The sequence below is a fragment of the Hipposideros armiger genome, unplaced genomic scaffold, assembly GCF_001890085.2.
Source record: "Hipposideros armiger isolate ML-2016 unplaced genomic scaffold, ASM189008v1 scaffold_51, whole genome shotgun sequence".
Taxonomy (NCBI): Eukaryota; Metazoa; Chordata; class Mammalia; order Chiroptera; family Hipposideridae; genus Hipposideros; species Hipposideros armiger.
In genome coordinates this window covers 2,137,116-2,154,415 of record NW_017731401.1, presented here as the reverse complement: position 1 = coordinate 2,154,415, position 17,300 = coordinate 2,137,116, and the positions used below count along the sequence as shown (strand labels likewise).

At 41.2% G+C, this 17,300-nt stretch overlaps 1 protein-coding gene and 1 long non-coding RNA gene across 5 annotated transcripts in view; one reads left to right on the top strand and one right to left on the bottom strand.

Annotated features, from left to right (window-relative positions):
• IRAK3 (interleukin 1 receptor associated kinase 3) overlaps positions 1–17,119 on the bottom strand; it is a 69,934-nt gene extending 52,815 nt beyond the window's left edge. For 2 of the 4 annotated variants that reach the window (XR_002123794.1, XM_019640537.1), the window contains exons 1-2: positions 15,460–17,118; positions 2,705–2,887 (exon numbers count right to left, since the gene is read on the bottom strand). Coding sequence is in view for 3 of the 4 variants with exons in the window: in XM_019640537.1 (XP_019496082.1) it covers positions 2,705–2,887; positions 15,460–15,616 (340 nt within the window). In the remaining variant the exon portion in view is untranslated. Of the gene's footprint in view, positions 1–2,704; positions 3,405–15,459 lie in introns of those variants that run through there. The other 2 variants (XM_019640536.1, XM_019640538.1) reach the window with 2 other exon arrangements.
• The window catches only part of LOC109381683 (uncharacterized), a 14,575-nt gene continuing 14,219 nt past the window's right edge, over positions 16,945–17,300 (top strand). The window contains exon 1 of the long non-coding RNA XR_002123796.1: positions 16,945–17,009. This is a non-coding gene — a long non-coding RNA (uncharacterized LOC109381683). The remainder of the gene's footprint in view (positions 17,010–17,300) is intronic.

Genomic DNA, 17,300 nt, shown 5'->3' with positions numbered 1-17,300 from the left:
GGGACGCCAGAGGGCCCCGGTTCGGATCCCACATATGAGGGCCAGTGACACTGCTCTCTACAGCTAAGATGCTGAACAACAGCTCAACCTCGAGCTGGGCTGCTGTGACTAGCCGGCAATGGCATAGGCTGCAGCCCCTGTGAGTGGCCGTCCAGAAGCCGGCGACTGATCTGCCTCACTGGGGAAGAGCACAATGATGGTGCCAACTTGGGCCAGTGAAGCAATGTCCTCCACGACTAGACTGAAGAACAAAAAGGACAGCAACTTGTCTGTTCCCCTTCTCCCGATTCCCCAGAGGTGTTCCCATCCCCCAATTCCCCAATAAAAATGTTTAAAAAAAAAAAGAGAGGACTGTACTTCATTGTCATATAAAATGGAAGATTCAAAATGGCTCTCCTAAGAAGCCAGCAGAAAGCTATGGATTTCGTGTTGAAGCTAAAAAACAATTGCTGATCACTGAAATATAAATGCAAAATGTAGTAGGTAAGGACATGCAAGCCAGAAATACGATGACAGCACCCAAGTTTGGATGCTTTTGAAGATTTACAATAAAGTGTTGGGTTTTCCTAAAAATAATAATAATAATAATAATAATAATAATGACAGCAAGTAAAGATTCTAGTTTCCGAACAACTTGGTTATGTCCTGATATCTGAGGGAAGGTTTCATGGATGTGAAAGAACTACCTAGTGGCAGCCACCTGAATTACAGGAATAATGACTAGAAGGAAACGCAAGGCCTTTTTCAGTAGGACTCATAGGAAAATCCAAGTCTACAAAGTGGTATCTGGCGTTTGGCAAATGAAACGTAAAAAAATTTCTCTAAAATGAAAACAATCCCACCAAACTGAACAATTTTAAGGAGAGGCAGGCAAAAATGGATATTTGTTTGGATAACACTGTCCATGAGAGCAACAAAGAAAGACTAAATCTTTTTATGCATTTTCAATCAGGAGCTCCAACTCAGAATTCGGTGAATAGCTATCATAGGAGACATCTATCTGTGCAGCAGGTTACACTTAATGTTTCCAATGAATCAACACACTGCTGTTTTTAACAGGCTAGACAATTAACATTTTTAAGATAATTCAAAGCATCCACTCAATCAAATATGCAATTAAATAATGCTGTTTTCCTCAGCAATAGACTCAAGCAAGGCGCTATCCTCCACTTCATCTCAGATCTGCCTATCTCTTGGTACTAGAGCAGTAAATAATTGTCTTTCCACCACTCAGTTAATCTCCCATTTAAAAAAAAATGAAATCAATTTTACATGTGCAATAGACTAGGAGTCAACTAAGAATGTGGAATGTTTGTCTACTCACAGTCCAGATCATTTTCTGCTGCATAAATACACAACATAGAGAGTGAAAGATGCCCTGAAATCGATTCCAAAACACTGGAGTAGAAAACGTGCCCATGTGTCCTATCAAACTGGTGTGAGTTTATATTGTGAACAGTAAGTCATGTGGGTGGTTTCAGTGGCTGGAAAGGGCTCAGATAATGAAAAGGCACTGAGTTTACAGTTCCCAGGGACTCATTGCATTTTACTTGATCATCAGCTTCATAGTGAAGCATTCTGCTATATAAAACTAAGTGAAGAAATAGTGTGCAAAAGACAGAAGGGATTAGCCAAGTTAAACAGATCATATCATGGTGGAAGCCTACTGGGAACTGTCTAATATCCCATTAACATGGAAAACCAACAAAATAAAAGTCAACTGAAGCTACAGTTTTCTGGTACATATCCCTCAGGATTTCTTCTTTGTCTGGGCAAAGCTTCTTTGGGTAATAAGGTAGAGGCTCAAATGCACTAAGGATATCATCAAAGAGCATGTGTGCAAATATACAGAACTAAAAATATGCCCGAATGGAAAAGGCAAAGAATAAGGATGCTGATTCAAAGAGCTTCCAACCTGAGAGCCCCGAGTCTATAACATAAGACCCAAGATCACTCAAAATCACTCTTGTTGAAATAAATACATCTCAAGTGAAATAACAGAACAGGTGACATTCGCAAGTTATTTTATTGATGAAGATTGAATGGAGAAAATTTCATGAGCTTTACTTATCAGGCTATTCTAAATGTAAGGCATGACATAATAGGAGAAACAGACAAGACAGAGGGAAGAATTAGGCCACCATGGAATGGATGGTAAACAGATAGGGCAGAGTTAGAGACCATGGGAAAAAAGAGCAGCGTGGATAAAAGAGAAACCCCAGGGTTATTCTGGGGCATTATTTGCACTAAAATACAGGGGGGGGGGAAATCCAATCATATTTTAAATTTCTAATCATATGACAAAACAAAGTATAGCACTATCTATATTTTACTCATATTGTAATTCTGATTATGTTTATAAGTAAAAGAGTTTCAGAGTTTTGTATCAAGAGAGCTGATTTGTTTAGCTAAGAATATAACATTTAAAAGAGTGTAGTTTGTGGGTGAAAAAAAAAATTTTAAACCCCAAACTATATAATGTGATAGAAAGGAATGTGTTGTATAAGTTAGGGAATAAAAAAAGAGTCACCACCAAAAAAAAAAAAGTAAAGTGTATGGACCCCTTCAGAAAAGCCACAGGTAAGGAATCAGTGGCATACAGAAAGATTAGTCAATGTCTTGGATAACATGCAATATTTACATTTACAAATTACAATTTCCTATAAAATAGACCAAGAGCCACATCATAAAAATCAGTGTTTACCATGGTTTGCAAATAAATGGATAGCTCGACGATGCCCCATCTCCTGGAGAATCTGTAAAAGGTCGCCGATGGTCTTGTTTTTCTGAGCCCATGACCAAAGTAATTCTCTTGTTCCACTTTTACCTTGGTCCACATATTTTTCAATGTGACGAACATCCAGCCAGCTGCTTGAAAGTCGCTCTGCTGTGGAAGTTGCAATAGGAAAAACCAAAGAGCAGTTTATTTTATTGGAATACTTGTTTTGGTGTACCTTATGCGTTTTATTTCATTTTGTTGATAATTTTTTATTTCGAATTCATTTTAACATATATTCTTCACTCCACTTTCCTAATGTGACCATCTTCTATAGCCACAATACAATGATCAGAAAGATGACTAAACTGCAGACCTTATTCTAATTTCACCAGTTTTTCCACTTTTCTTGCTCCCTTCTAACATCCTATCCAGTTTCCTGCATTACAATTAGTTGTTATTTCTTAATCTCCTCCAATCTGATGATCCTCAGTCTTTTCTTGCCATTCAGGACAGTGAAATGCTATTGTATTCTTCTCAGTGCGTACTATCGAGAGGTTCATGATGTCTTATCAATGGTGATGTTACTCTTGATCGCTCGGTTAAGGTGGTGTCTGCAAGGTTCCTCCACTATGAAATGACGTTTCCCTTTATAATGAATAACTTTGTTGGGGGAGATAATTTGAGACTATGGCAATATCCTGCTTCTCTTCAGATTTTGCCCACAAATATTTGTATCTATCAGTGAATCTTGTTTATCGTAATTATTATTAAAGTGAGTTTGCTTAATGGCGATTTTCTATTTTCCCTCTCTCCTTCTACGGTCACTAACTGTAATTCTTCTGTAGGAAAGGGCTATCCCTTCTTCACCATTTGTTTAATTAATTTATGTATTTATATCAGTATGGACTAATGGATATTTATTTAATTCTACAAGTTAAAATCCAAAGCTATTATCATTAATTTTGTTGCTAACATTGTTCCAGCTTTGTCCATTTAGGTTGGCTCCTGTGTTCTTTTAACAAGCCCCATTATTTTGTGGAGATTTTCTTATTTTCTGGCTTACAAGATGCTCTAGGCCCATTTTGTATTTTCCCTGCCCTGGCCCTGTAACCAACTATTTTTCCAAGGAGTCCTTGTTCCTTTTATTGGATAATGGGGTTTAGAGGCAAGATCTAGGTGCCGGATGTACTCATGGCTGCCAGGGTTCCATGGCTTCTAGGTCTTCCAGACATACAAAGCTAGGAAACATTGTACATGCACTAACCCACATACCTACATTTCTGTCTGTACACATGCTAAAAAAACCATGATTTTATTCCAATAGCTCTGATTCCAGGTCAACACCGTATGGTACAGTTTCATCTTTCTTAATTTATAACTTCATTCTTGAACAGGGAGAAATTTTGTTCTCATCTACAATATATTTACTCATTTGTTCAATTCTACTATGTACGTAAAGTACTTTAAGAATTGCAAACCCATAGTCCTGTGAGAAACACATGAACTAACCAATTTATAACATTTTTGCACCATTCTTTTCGTCCTCATCCTAATAGAGTTCAGTTTAAGGGCCTGCTTTCCAGAGTTACTTAGGAGTTCTTCCCTTCAATGTGGTTACTCATCTATAATACAGTTAAGTTAGGTTCGTTTGTTGAAGTTTTTGGAATGCTGTTTTAAATTTTGTTCTATACTGTCTTGCTGCTGAACATTTTAAGCACTTAAAAGCTAATATCTGGATAGGATCAAGAAAGTGCTCTCCTGGGATATTAGCCTTTTAATTGTTCAACAACAGTGTTTATGACTTATTTATGGCCTGGTAGAAATATAAATATCTTAAGGCTGTCCTGAAATTAGATGAGTGTTTATGGTGCCCTGAGTCAACACGATTCTTCAGATAAAAAATTATACTGCCATTCTGCATAACTTCCACATTTCAAAGTGTATTTTTAGACAAATGAGGGAGAAAGATAACACATGACAGATGGAAGGGTGGCTGTCTTGTCCTTGGAACAATACTCTCAGGGTAGCCAACCACTAAAATCAGCAATGTTCTTTGGAGCCAGTGATGGTGATGGCATCATTCTCTCATGCCTTTAGCCTCCAGACTAAAAAATTTAGGAAGCCAGATTCAGATCTACAGATAAAATCCAACTGTCTCCTCAGATGGTCATGAGGACCCCCACCATATCAGCATAATCAGGTATGCGAATCAGTCTCCTCTCCCTCTGCCACACACAAATGTGGAAGCTAACCTCCAGCGGTAACCATGGTAACCTCGCTAAAAGATTCATCTATCCACCAAAGACATTGTCCAAAGGCTGATGTTCTTTTAAAAGACGAACAGGTGCTCAGATCTGAGATGAGCAATAAGCCCTAGGGAACTATCTTCCGTTCAGTCTGTTGCAGATGTCAAAGTCTTTGTTGTTGGTTTTTTTTTTTCCATTCTTAGGTAGCTACTATACCAGTAATAGCACATTTGAATCAAGATATCAGGAAGGCAAACATCTTCTGCTTGATGTGGCACCCCACCGCCCAACATGTTCTGTCCTACAAAGGTTATCTGGATTATTCAGTTCCCTTCCACTTCATATTTCTGCTGAGATAAGTAAATGCTTACGGTTGGCTGTGATCACAATATGAGGCCATTACTGCCCCTCTTTCTGTGAGCCCAAACTAGACTTGGCAGACAGTACTAGTACCCATCAGTATTTCCAGTCCTCTACCCCATCAGAGAGGATTAGGTTTCCCTGCCCTGTAAGGTTAGTTATGCCTATGTGTTTCTTCCAGCCAGAAACACTGAAGAGCCAGGGGCCAGCTCACAGGCTCCCATCTCCACCACAGCAATGGTAGAAGCACATGTTGATATGGGGTTGCCTCAAGGTCAAGGCAGCCTGAAATGCTGGGCCACCACATGCAGGTCAGCTGTCCTGGACGCTCGGTGATTTTACCGGGAGCAAGAGTAAACCTCTGTTAGGTTAACCACTGAGGTTTTGGTAGTGTTTGTTCCTTAGTCTATCCTGACTGATACACACAGTTTTATCTTGAATTTTCTGTTATTTCAGTCACATCTTATGCCCGAAGAGAGTGAAAGAGAGTGGCAGCTTTTGTGAGTCCTTATCAAACAAGGGAAGATAAGTTGAGACATTCAATGGGAACGCATGCTTACTTCGGCCATCGGGGAAAACACAGCTACACTAAAATGTCTGACATCATTAAGTGGGAATGTCTTTGCCCTTCCTCCATATTTTAAGTCCTGGCAAGAATATATTCATTCTTCATTTCTTTGAAGAGACGATATCTCATGAAGAGGCAAAGACTATCCAAATGCCAACATATGTTTTAGATGGCTTATCACTAAAAAAATAGAAGGCGGCCTTCAGAGCCAAAACATGTACAAGACATGGTAACTAATGTATTTCTTTTTTGATGATATAAGCTGCCTATTTGGTTGAGGCACATTTTTCATAAACATTAACTATTTCTAGAAGGTCTTAGAGGAAATAGTGCAAATCAGTGTATTTCAAACATTTGTTGAGTACATACTGCGTGCCATGAACTCTGAGCCTCATGGACTATACCGTCTTCTAAAGAGAAAAGTTGCCAATCAAGACATGTTGGTTTAGTGATGGCTCTGCCATTGACCTATGGTACAAGGCCAGTCACAGCCTCACGGAGCAATCTCAAACTTCTCATTCGTAAATGTCTTTTGAAGTAAACCCTCCCAAAATGCAGTAAATTTAGTTGCCCTTCCCTGACCTGCTGATTATATGAGCACTGACTTTAAAACCCCTCCAGTCTTTAAAATACTTCCTAGTCTCAAAATCAACATTCCAGTGAGGCAATGCTCAATAGCAAATTTGAGTAAAGGAAAAGTTTAGGTTTGTACTTTTTCTATTAGGAAATTAATTGGCTAATATTTATAGAGTACTAAGCATAATGTACCATTATAAAGTAGTAATTAATATTTATAAAACATACTCTTTCTTTCTTTTCTTTCTTTTTTCCCCTCTTTTTAGATAAAACAGTTCCCTCTACACTTTGCATTTTTGGGATAAGACATGCACATAATTTAATAGGCGTGAAGAAACATGATGGACTACCACGGCCAGAGAAGAAGCATGAAGGTGATGGGACATCAGCAGGCTTTGTAACAGGGCTGGGCTGAACCAAGGAAGAGTGAGGAGCCTATCAAACGGGGAATTGTTCCAGAAACGGAGAAAAGGGCGGGAGGGGGCAGAGGAGACCAGCAGGCTTACAGCAGAGGGTCCACATTTAAGAAAAGGTGAACAAGCTCCACGAAGTCTCCAGGTTCCTTTTGTAGGAATGTGTTTAGCACAAAGCTGTTCAGTACCTATTTGCTGAACGGCAGAGAGGGGCCCTGAGTGTTGTTAGCACAAGACGCCAACTTTTATCCTGCAAGTAGTTGGGCCAATCTAAGAATTCTGAGAAGGTGAGGCAAAAATGGAAGCTTTACCTTTTGGAAGATCTGTCTGGCAGTAGTAGCAGGAGTCTCATACACAATATTTGCACATAAAAAGGTATAAGCGTTTCATAGCTCACAATTCTCACAGTAGGAAAGGAATGGCTCATAACTACTAAGAAAATTTGCTTTTAACTTTTCAACTCCTAGGAGATGTCACATTGCCCTCATAATTCCATTCCCCACTTTAAAAAAAAAAATTTTTTTTGGATTTCCCTTTTAAACGTGCAACAGGCCACGATTCTGTGCTCTCTGTGGCTGAGAAATTGCTAACATAAGGTGCTTTCCCTTTAGCACATTTCTGAGATTTAGCTGGAGAATGAATGAACCGATGTCAAAAGAGCTGGGGTTTTAACTTCCCTAACGCTGACCCGGGACAAAGGGTTACAAGTTTGCACTAGGTCTAAGGAAAGCTAGGTTAGGCAAAGGCCTTTTTCTAATAGTAATAGTTCACGGTGTGAAACTGACTGGGCTGAGTGAAAATGCATACTGCAAGCACCGCTGCTTGCAAGGCGAGAAATGAAATATGTTTTCTCTTTCTCTAACTGGTGATTCACAGTGCACCCTGAAAAGCATTTTTTGCAGTGATGATGCACTCTGAATAGAAACACCACTAAAGAGTATGATTAGCATCCATGAAAAGGGTAATTCATTTAGATCAATTTCTATAAAATAATAGCTTCAATTTGATGCAAAAGGATGCACACTCTGGAACTTAACTCGTCAATATTCATAGTTTTCTCTTATCCTTCCTCTTCCAGGACATAGAGCTTTGTTTATTCACAGAACTAAACAAAGAAAGAGTAAGCTTTTTAATGACTGACTGTGTTATTAAAGGTAAGAGCATTCTAAATGAAAAAATACATTAAAAAAATATGCTATAGGGCCGGCCGAATGGTGCAATGGTTAAAAACTGGCTTGGGATGCCAGAAGGCCCCGGTTCGGATCCCACATATGAGGGCCAGTGACACTGCCCTCCACAGCTAAGATGCTGAACAACAGCTCAACCTGGAGCTGGGCTGCCGTGAGTCGCTGGCGATGGCATAGGCTGCAGCCACTGCTGCAGTGGGTTGCTATGGACTACTGTGTGTAGCCAGCAGCCAGTGTGAGCAGGCAGCAGCCGCTGTGAGCGGTCGTCCAGAAGCCGGCGACTGATCTGCCTCGCTTGGGAAGAGTGTAATGATGGTGCCAACTTGGGCCAGTGAAGCAACGTCCTCCACAACTAGACTGAAGAACAAAAGGAGAGCAACTTATCTGTTCCCCTTCCCCCAATTCCCCAGCACTGTTCCCATCCCCCCAATTCCCCAATAAAAAAATCTTTTAAAAAAATGCTATAGCGAAGCGTTGGTTTAAAACCACTTTATGGAAAGCAAATCGTTTGCTTGAAAGGCATCTTGGCATAATGTAAGCCAAAAAGTCGACCTGAGAAGTTCAGAAATTAGTTTGTCTGACCATATGGATTGCTTAATAATCTTTCGATGCTCCAAGGTGCTCAGAGGCTCTATTTTGAGAGGCAGAGCTATCTAGGTAGTGTAAACCGCTGGGGAATTCAGCTGCAGAAATCACTCTCCATATGCAAATATGTGTCTGAAGGGGTTTTTTAGAATAACGCAAGACACCCCTATTTGGAATCTTGTTATTTGCATCTAACCACATGCTAAAACCCCTACGAAATTAAGACAGCCGGCTCACAAAGTTTGTTTTGAGATAGCATAATGGGGAAAAGGAAGTATGCCTCTCTTCCTTCTTCCTACAAAGCACACCAAGAAATTAGGCATTTTTGAAAAAAGAACATTTAAGAATAGAGATATTTTAAATTCAAAAAAAGTAAAACAAATTTCAGAAGTGTAAGTCAGCTCAACTCCTTTTTCTAGACTGCAGCATCACCCACTAAGAAATTTTACAAGAAATAATGCTTATCCATACTTAGGTTTATGTGTACTTGTTACCCTATACCTCAGTAGGACTCATATTCCATAACTAGGAAGGGCTGTGAGTGATTTCTCAGGTATCCCCCGCATTTGTCCTGTTCTCTCAGTCCCAGACCCAGGTAAGGACCTAGCATTAACTACCTCTAACAGAGAATTTGAGAACAGTTCACCCTCAACACCAACGCTGCAGCCTGGAACTCAAAAGCTGTGTAGTTCCATACCCTGGTAATGATCAGTACTATTCCCAAACACTGTCTTCCCTTGTTAACTTCCTTATAGCATCTGTATAGATCTGTTGCCTACCTTAAATTGGAAAAGCTTTACAAGCAGGGACCATGACGTTGTATCTTGTACTAGGCTTTCTCTAGGATTCTGGCCAAGAAGGTTGTGGATGTTAACAGACATCTGTTCATTCATTAATTCACTCAGTCAACAGATATTTACTGAATACCTACTTTGTACCACGTACAGTTTAGAGGAATAAGCAGAAAACAAAGGCAAACAAAAATTCCCTACCCTCATAAAAGCTTATCTCCGGAGAGACGATACACAAATAAATAAAGACAGATTAAAAATGTGTGGGGAATGACAAGTGGTGTGGAGAAAAATAAAGCAGGAAAGGGGTGTAAGGGAGTGTAGAGGTGTCGATTTTAAAGGAGTGGTCAGGGTAGGTAATAGTTAATCAAAAACATGAAGACAGTGAGGAAGTAAGCCTCAAAGTTACCTGCAAGAAAAAACTTCCTTGCACGTCCAAGGAGACAAATGTAGTTGGAGTCGAGCAAACAAAAAGGAAGTGAGAAAAGCGATGTATGGCTTTGGTGTTTACTGTGAGATGGGAAGCTACTGAAAGGTTCTGAGAAGAGTAATGACACAATATACTTTACATGTATACTTTACTCACGGACTGCTGTGTTGCAAAGAGACTGGAGGAAAGCAAGGGCAGTAGCAGGAGACACACACAGGAGACTGCTGAAATAACCCAGGTGGGATCTGATGGTGGTTTGTACCAGGGTGGCTGTGGTGGCAGTGGTGGCTGTGGTTAGATAGATTCTGATGGCAGAGTCAACAGCATTTACTGAGAGACAGGATGTGGTTTGTGAAAGAAAGCAAGAGGTCACAGAAGACAAATATATTTGGCCTGAACAAATGAACGATGGGGTTGCCATTAATTGGGATGGGGAAAAACTTTGGGGGAGGGGAGCATTACTGGACTGTTAAGTTGGTGTTGTCTGTCAAATAGGCAAGTGGATGGTGCTGATGTTCAAGAGAGAGACCCAAGCTAGGCATTTTGGAGTTATTAACACACAGACGGAATTGACAAGACAGTGGCAAAGTAGATAAACAGAAGAAAAGAGGTCCATGGATTAATTTTAGAGGCACTCGAAGAGATCAGAGAGGTGAAGCGGAAACTGCAAGAAGAGAACAGAAAGAGAGTGTAATGTTCTAGAAGTAAAGAAAGTGCTTTAAGGAGGAAGGAGTGATCAACTGTATCAAATACGATGCAGACTGAGAACTGACCATTGGATTTAGCCACGATGACCTTGGATGACAGGAATTTCAGTGGAGCAGTGGGGAGAATGGAGGAAATGGAGTATAAGTAGCCCTTTTGAGGAATTGTACTATAAAGGGGAACAGAAAAATGGGCGGTAACTTAGCGTAGAAGTGAGATATAGACAGAACGTCGTAAGAAGGGAGAAATAACATGGTGGTCAAAAGAACACAAGCCCTACTCCACTGAGGAAGGGGAAGCGTAACTCTCTATTCCTTAAGCGTGGGCTGCACATAGTAACTTCCTTCCAGAGAATATAGATAATATGGAAAGCGGGGAGGGAAAGAGTACTTGAAAGTGTAGAGACCTGACAGACGTGACCTCAGCCATGATTCAACATCATCAGTGATACGTCAACAGTGACAGCATTACACCTGATGTGATGTAATGAAAATGGCACTTTACCTCTGTAGTGTGCCTCCCCTAAAATCCATAACCTCAGTCTCGTCATGAGAAAAATATCAGAAAATTTTCAGTCAAGGGACACTCTACAAACTTGTAGACCAGTACTGACCAGTACTATTCAAAACTGCCAAAGTTATTAAAAACTAGAAAAGTCTGAGAAGCTATCACAGGCAAGAAGAGATGAGAGAGACATGATGACTAAATGTGATGTGGTGTCCCGGATGGGATCCTGGAAGAGATAATGGACATTAGGTAAAAATGAAGAAAATCTGAATAAAGAATGGACTTCATTTAATAATAATGTATTGATATTGTAACAAATGTACCATACTAATGTAAGATGTCAATAACAGGGAAAACTGGGTGCAAAGTATATGGGAACGATATAGAGGCTATAGGAACTCTTTGTACTGTCTTCTAAATATTTCTGTAAATTTAAAATTGTTCTAAATAATAAAGTTCATTTAAACTTTTTTTTAAAAAAAGAACATAGGCTCTGGAGTCTGACCATCTGGTTAGAATCCTAATCTGCAATTTACTAGACTATGGTTTGAGCTAAGTTACTTAAATTCTCTGAGAGTCAGTTTCCCTGTCTATAAGATGGAATTGGTAAGAGTACTGACCTCATAGAATTTTGGGGATAAATAAATGAGATAACTCATGTAAAGTGCTTAGCACAGAGTATATGGCAAATAGTAAGCACTCAGTAGATGACAGCCATTATTACTACTACTACTACTACTACTTCTACGACTATTTTAAATCTTTATTGAATAGTGAAATATACATTTAATGGGATTTTACATTTACTTTGTCTTGAAGTGATTAAAAAGTTCTATAATTTTCTTTTCTTTCTTGAGAGGAAGAAAATTGAATACATCCCATTACATATTATCTATAACAAGAGTTTCCTTCTCAGTGTAGCATAAATGTTGAGAGCTTACAGTGTGAACTGCTCCAAACAATTTAGTTTAAATCCTGCTCTATACTGATGCAATGAAATGACTTGTCATCAGAGGCTCTGGATACATGTTATTATGTCTGTAAGGCAGTATAAGATAAATAACATTTTTCCAACTTAGGCTCCTACTTTCAGTATAAAGCCATAAAACAATCGACATCAACCAGAGAACATAGTACATTGTGATTAAACGGTTTTTAATAACAAATTTTATAAAAAGTGGTTTGAAGATTAATGTAGAATTTGTTTTAACATAAAAGAATCTGTGGAGTAGTGAAAGAGTATGGTAAAATAACTATTGCAGTAAGATGCTACTAAAGAAGAGAATTTAAACTAAGCAATGGCCCCCAAACCAAGTTGTACATCAGACTCATCTGTAGAGCTTGGCAAAAAACCAGAAAGGTGTTGGCCCCTCTGTGCAGACGGACTCTATCAACAGCTCCAGGTGTGGGGCCTGAGCCTTTGCATCTTTAAAAGACGGTACAGGTGATTCCAATTTGTGAACAACGGGTCTTCTACCTTATTGTATACACACTGATCACATCATATAGGCTGCCATACGATCTTTGTTGGAGCTGCCTTTGTAAATACGGGCCGATATACACCATCATCAAGAATCATGATCATGATGAGCTTGAGCGCGTCTCGCCTATTACTATTATAGTTGTGTTCGATATGAAATTTTGGTCCTTCCGTATCTTCAGGCTCAGCTGTCCTGAGCACGAGAGGGACTGTCTCCTTGATTCAGTCCTCCCACACTCTCCCCTCCTCTCCCTAAGGTCAAGTTTTTCTCTCGGTACCTCTTTCTCTCTTTCTCCTTTCATGATGCCAACAGAGAAACTCAGCATATTTAACCCAGGCAGTTGCCCTCAACTACCCGGAACTGAGCTAACCTTCCCTTCTTGCTGAGCCAGCAATTCAGGAAGCAGCTGTGTGTTCCAGGTCAGAGCTATGTGGTCCACGCAGTCAGTAGGCACAGCCCCCTGCACAATGAACTGTAGCTGGAGAATCGAGCAGTAGACATTTTACATTCTTCCCCTATGAAAGGATAAATATACAAAGGAACGATGGCCGGACTATATGTAAAAATGGAACTCTTGCCCACAACGTGCATCAGCCAGCCCAGGAAGCCAATCTACCATCTACAGGAACCAGTCTGGGAAGTCAAACTACTATCTGCAGCAACTAGTCCAGGGAGCCAATCTACTATTTATAGTAGCTAGTCCAGGAAGTCAAAGTAGTATCTGTAACAACTAGTACAGAAAGCCAAATAGTAACCCCTGTAGCAATCGGCCCCAAATGGTCTGAACTTGATTAATATTAACTGACAGCTTCCCTAATTTTTGCCCCTGCTTCCAACTTAGGGCCAACTGGAGAAAGCAAATATGCACCCCTAAACAATCACATAGAATTCCCCACTTCTGGTTAGTCCGTCTACAGTTTTCTCATGCCAACAGCCTACAATCGGGGCATACCTCACACCTTCTCTTTTTTCCACTATAAGGCTTTTCTACTCCTCTGCCTGCCTTTGTGTCTTTGTCAAATGCAAGTAACGGTGGCTGACTCCCTTGTTTTGAATAAACAGTCTTTGCTTGTTCTCATCTGGGTGGCCTTCATTTATTTCCATAACCAGGAAAATGGGGCTGCCATGTTTGAAATGGTTCACTAAATCGCTCTCATGGCAGAAATGGCTGTACCTTAGGGAAGCTGTAAAATGTAGCAGAGAGAGCATCGCAATACTTGCAACTCTGAGGAAGTCGTGGCTAGGAAGTGGGAAGTATAGGGTGGCTGTAGGTAAGGGCACAGGCCCTGGCTCCAGACTGCCATGGCTCAAGTTCTGGCTCTAGCTGTGCCATTTTGGGCAAATTACTTAACTAATCTGCACTACAGTTTCCTCACCTGTAAAAACATTGGTGATGATAATAGCACCTGTCTCATTGGGCAATTGGAAGGATTATAAGTGGCAACCCACGTAAAGTATGAATAGCTGGATTGCAATGGGGAGAGAGAGAAGAAGGCAAGGGAAGGAAAAGGGAAGGGAGGGGAGATTCAGCAACAGTGGGCTAAACATCCTGAAAAGCAGCAGTGACCCGGGACTGAGTACTAACTGCCCCTTGCAGACGAGACATATTTTCTCCCATTTTCAAAGTCTCCACCAACCTACTTCACTCATTTATGATACCCACCCGCCAGCCCCATTTGCTACCCAGTAGACTAGGCTAAAAACATTTTCTCTCACAAATTTAGTAGTTCTAGGAAACCAATGGGTGTAAAAACTGGCAATGCCATCATCCATTTCAAAAAGATCTGGTGTGGGAGGAATCTTATCCCTCAAATGCATCCTGGAAATCTCTCTGTGTTCAAGAAATCAAAGACTCAAGTGTCCTTTTCTGAGGTTTTTACTTAAGGGTCACAATTTAAAAATTATAGAGCTTATATAAACAATTTTTATATAACTAGAAGCCAAATGCTACATTCCAGAAAGTTTGGCCATATTTATCAACAACAAACAAAACTTCTTTCCTCATAGGTCTGCTAGTCTTGGTAAGAAAAATAGCTATTTCAGAGAATTAAGGCTAAGTTGTTTTGACATAAGTGTGTTTATTTTCAACTAAAATTAGATGTGGCATCATGGAGTATCAAATCTAACCAAAAACGCCTGTACTTAACAAAACAAAGATTTCCGTCTGAATCATTTCTGGTGATCACACTCAACACTTCCAACAAACAGTTACTCAACCTTCCAATGATTGTGTAAAGTGGAATTCTGATGCCAACTTTCTGGATTAAAAAAGCCATTCTCTAGCATAAACCTTCATTCCATCAAATTGGGTGAATATGATATATTTAACTAAGAAAACCGGGAGCCACGTTCATTACAAACAGTATTTTACTTTAGCATTCCACCTGAAATTTAGTTAAGGTGGGCCCTTGGCAGTGCACTGAAAACACCAAAGGATAAATAGTAAAGTTATAAAAATGTTATAATACGAAAATTGTATTCTAGGGTAATTTAGCAGTGACAAGACATCACATAGGCTTTCTGATTTAAACTACTCTGAACCAGGCAAGGTAGAACTAATTGATAAACATGAGATGGTTTTACTAGGGTAACTTTTTCCCAAGCCTCCGCTCACTGAATCTTCCAGCGATAACCCAAGTTTCTTTGAAAGAGATGGGGGAGCTCTTGGGAAGCTCTCAGAGAGTTTTGTGTCCTTCCCAACACGAGGAAAGGGCAGGTTATCCGTGGGCATCCCCCGGGGGGCGCGCCGGGGGGGGGGGCGCGTCCCCCGCTGTCCGTCCGGGACCGCGCAGAGCTGCCGGGCAGCGCAGGCGGCAGGTCGGACAGAGCGTGCGCGCGGAGGCCCCACCGGCCCCCGCCGGGCCGCGCCCGCCGCCGCGGGCCGCACTCACCCAGGCCGCGCCAGCCCAGCGCGCCGTCGCAGCTGTCCAGGACCGCGCAGAACTCGCCCAGCAGTGCGGGCGGCAGGTCGAACAGGTGCGTGTGCACCGAGAGCGCGCCGCGGGCCCCGCAGCTCCCCGCCGCCGCCGCCGCCGCCGTCCAGGCCATGGCTCGGGTGCCGGAGACCAGGGGCCAGGCAGAGGAGGGATGCGGAGCCCAGGTCTCTGCACGTCCGCGAGGTGCCGTTACACAACCGCGGAAATCCTGCTTCCACGACCGCGGCCAAGACGGCAAAACACGCCGAGCCGAGGCCCTGGAAGGGGCGGGCCCCACATGACGCAAAGCGCCACTCCCCGGAGATGTCCTCGGGGACGCCTAGCCTGGCCTTGGGGACTCCCTACCTCTGCTGAGTTCTTCACGTTGGCCTTAAATTTTGAACAATACTTTCATTCCTCTGGGATTGGGACGTGACTGAAGACACAAAGCAAAGAGTGAGAGCTGGAGAAAGACCAGAATGCAGAACAAAAGGAGAGTCTGCCACCCCCTCTGCCTGCCTACCTTAGCATGACAGTCTTGAAGTGGATGGACATGAGAGCTGTCATTACTTCTTTAAAAAGTTTATTTCGTTTTATTTCGGTCAGAAACCCAATATATTAAGGAACACTTGGAAAAACCAGAAAAATTAAAAGAAAAAATCATCACTCATAGCCCCACTCAGCCGAAGACAACCAACAACCACTCTCAACGTTTTGGCACATTTTCCTTGCAACTTCTACTGAATTTAAACAGATATATGTGCATATATATGAAATGATTATTGGAAAACATGAACACGAGAGAACAAAGCAAAATAACATTGTCTTTTTTTTTTCACGAGGCTGCTGCCTTTCCCCCATACTGCTATTTGATTTTACTATGTTCTCTCTGGAATTTCCTGGTGAAACATTGTTCCACCACTTTTTCCTTCCTCCAAAAGCTTCGCAGACTCTTCACTTTGCTTTCAACGTGGAGGTTAAGTAAAATTGACTATTGTTTTTGAAATCTTCTACCGTTTATGCTGTAATATCCCCCCGCAGTCATGATGAAAATGCTCTGACAAAAAGAGAAAATGCTTTGAAAGTGGTAAGAAAAATCCCAACCTTAATGCCTGGAAGAGTGGACAGTGACCACCAACTGAGAAATATCAACACCTATTTGAAACTTTTCAAATTTGTAGTCTTTGGGAATGGCGCCCCCTAGAGATCAACAGTGATGGTACACTATCATTTCGTGCTCTACCTGGATTTCCAAGTTGTTCTCAGATTAAGTATTCCACAACACCTATTTGAAAATTGGTAAAGGCAGTACCGTTTGGGCAAGAGTTTCTGTATCCCCTTATTCAAATGGCTAAGATTGTATTGTCAATCTGTACACGCTTAAGAAGCCCTATGCCTCTCAAAGGGACTACCTGAAATAAGGTGAGAAACAGAGGCAAGACATGATTAAATATCTGGTAGCTTTTGAATTGCTAGAACAGAGGAGCCGAACTCAGATACGCAGAGGAGCCAGGAAATCATTATGGGTGAGTGAAGCAGTCAGTAAGGCCGGCTTTGCCAGATTTTTTGATTTACAAAGAAGCCAGAATTTTATGTGAAAGCCAGATTATATGAAATCTATAAAATTATGTGAAACCTTTTGTATAATATTTTCAGTGTTGTTCGTGTCAGACCATGCTCTCTCCCTATTCCCTAAAACTGCCTCTGAGTTTTGAATTCTATATCATCAGGTTATATCACTCACTACACTTCACTGTTGCTGCCATTCTCTGCTCCGCCCCTCCACACACACACACACCTCAGTTCCTCCTCCTCCT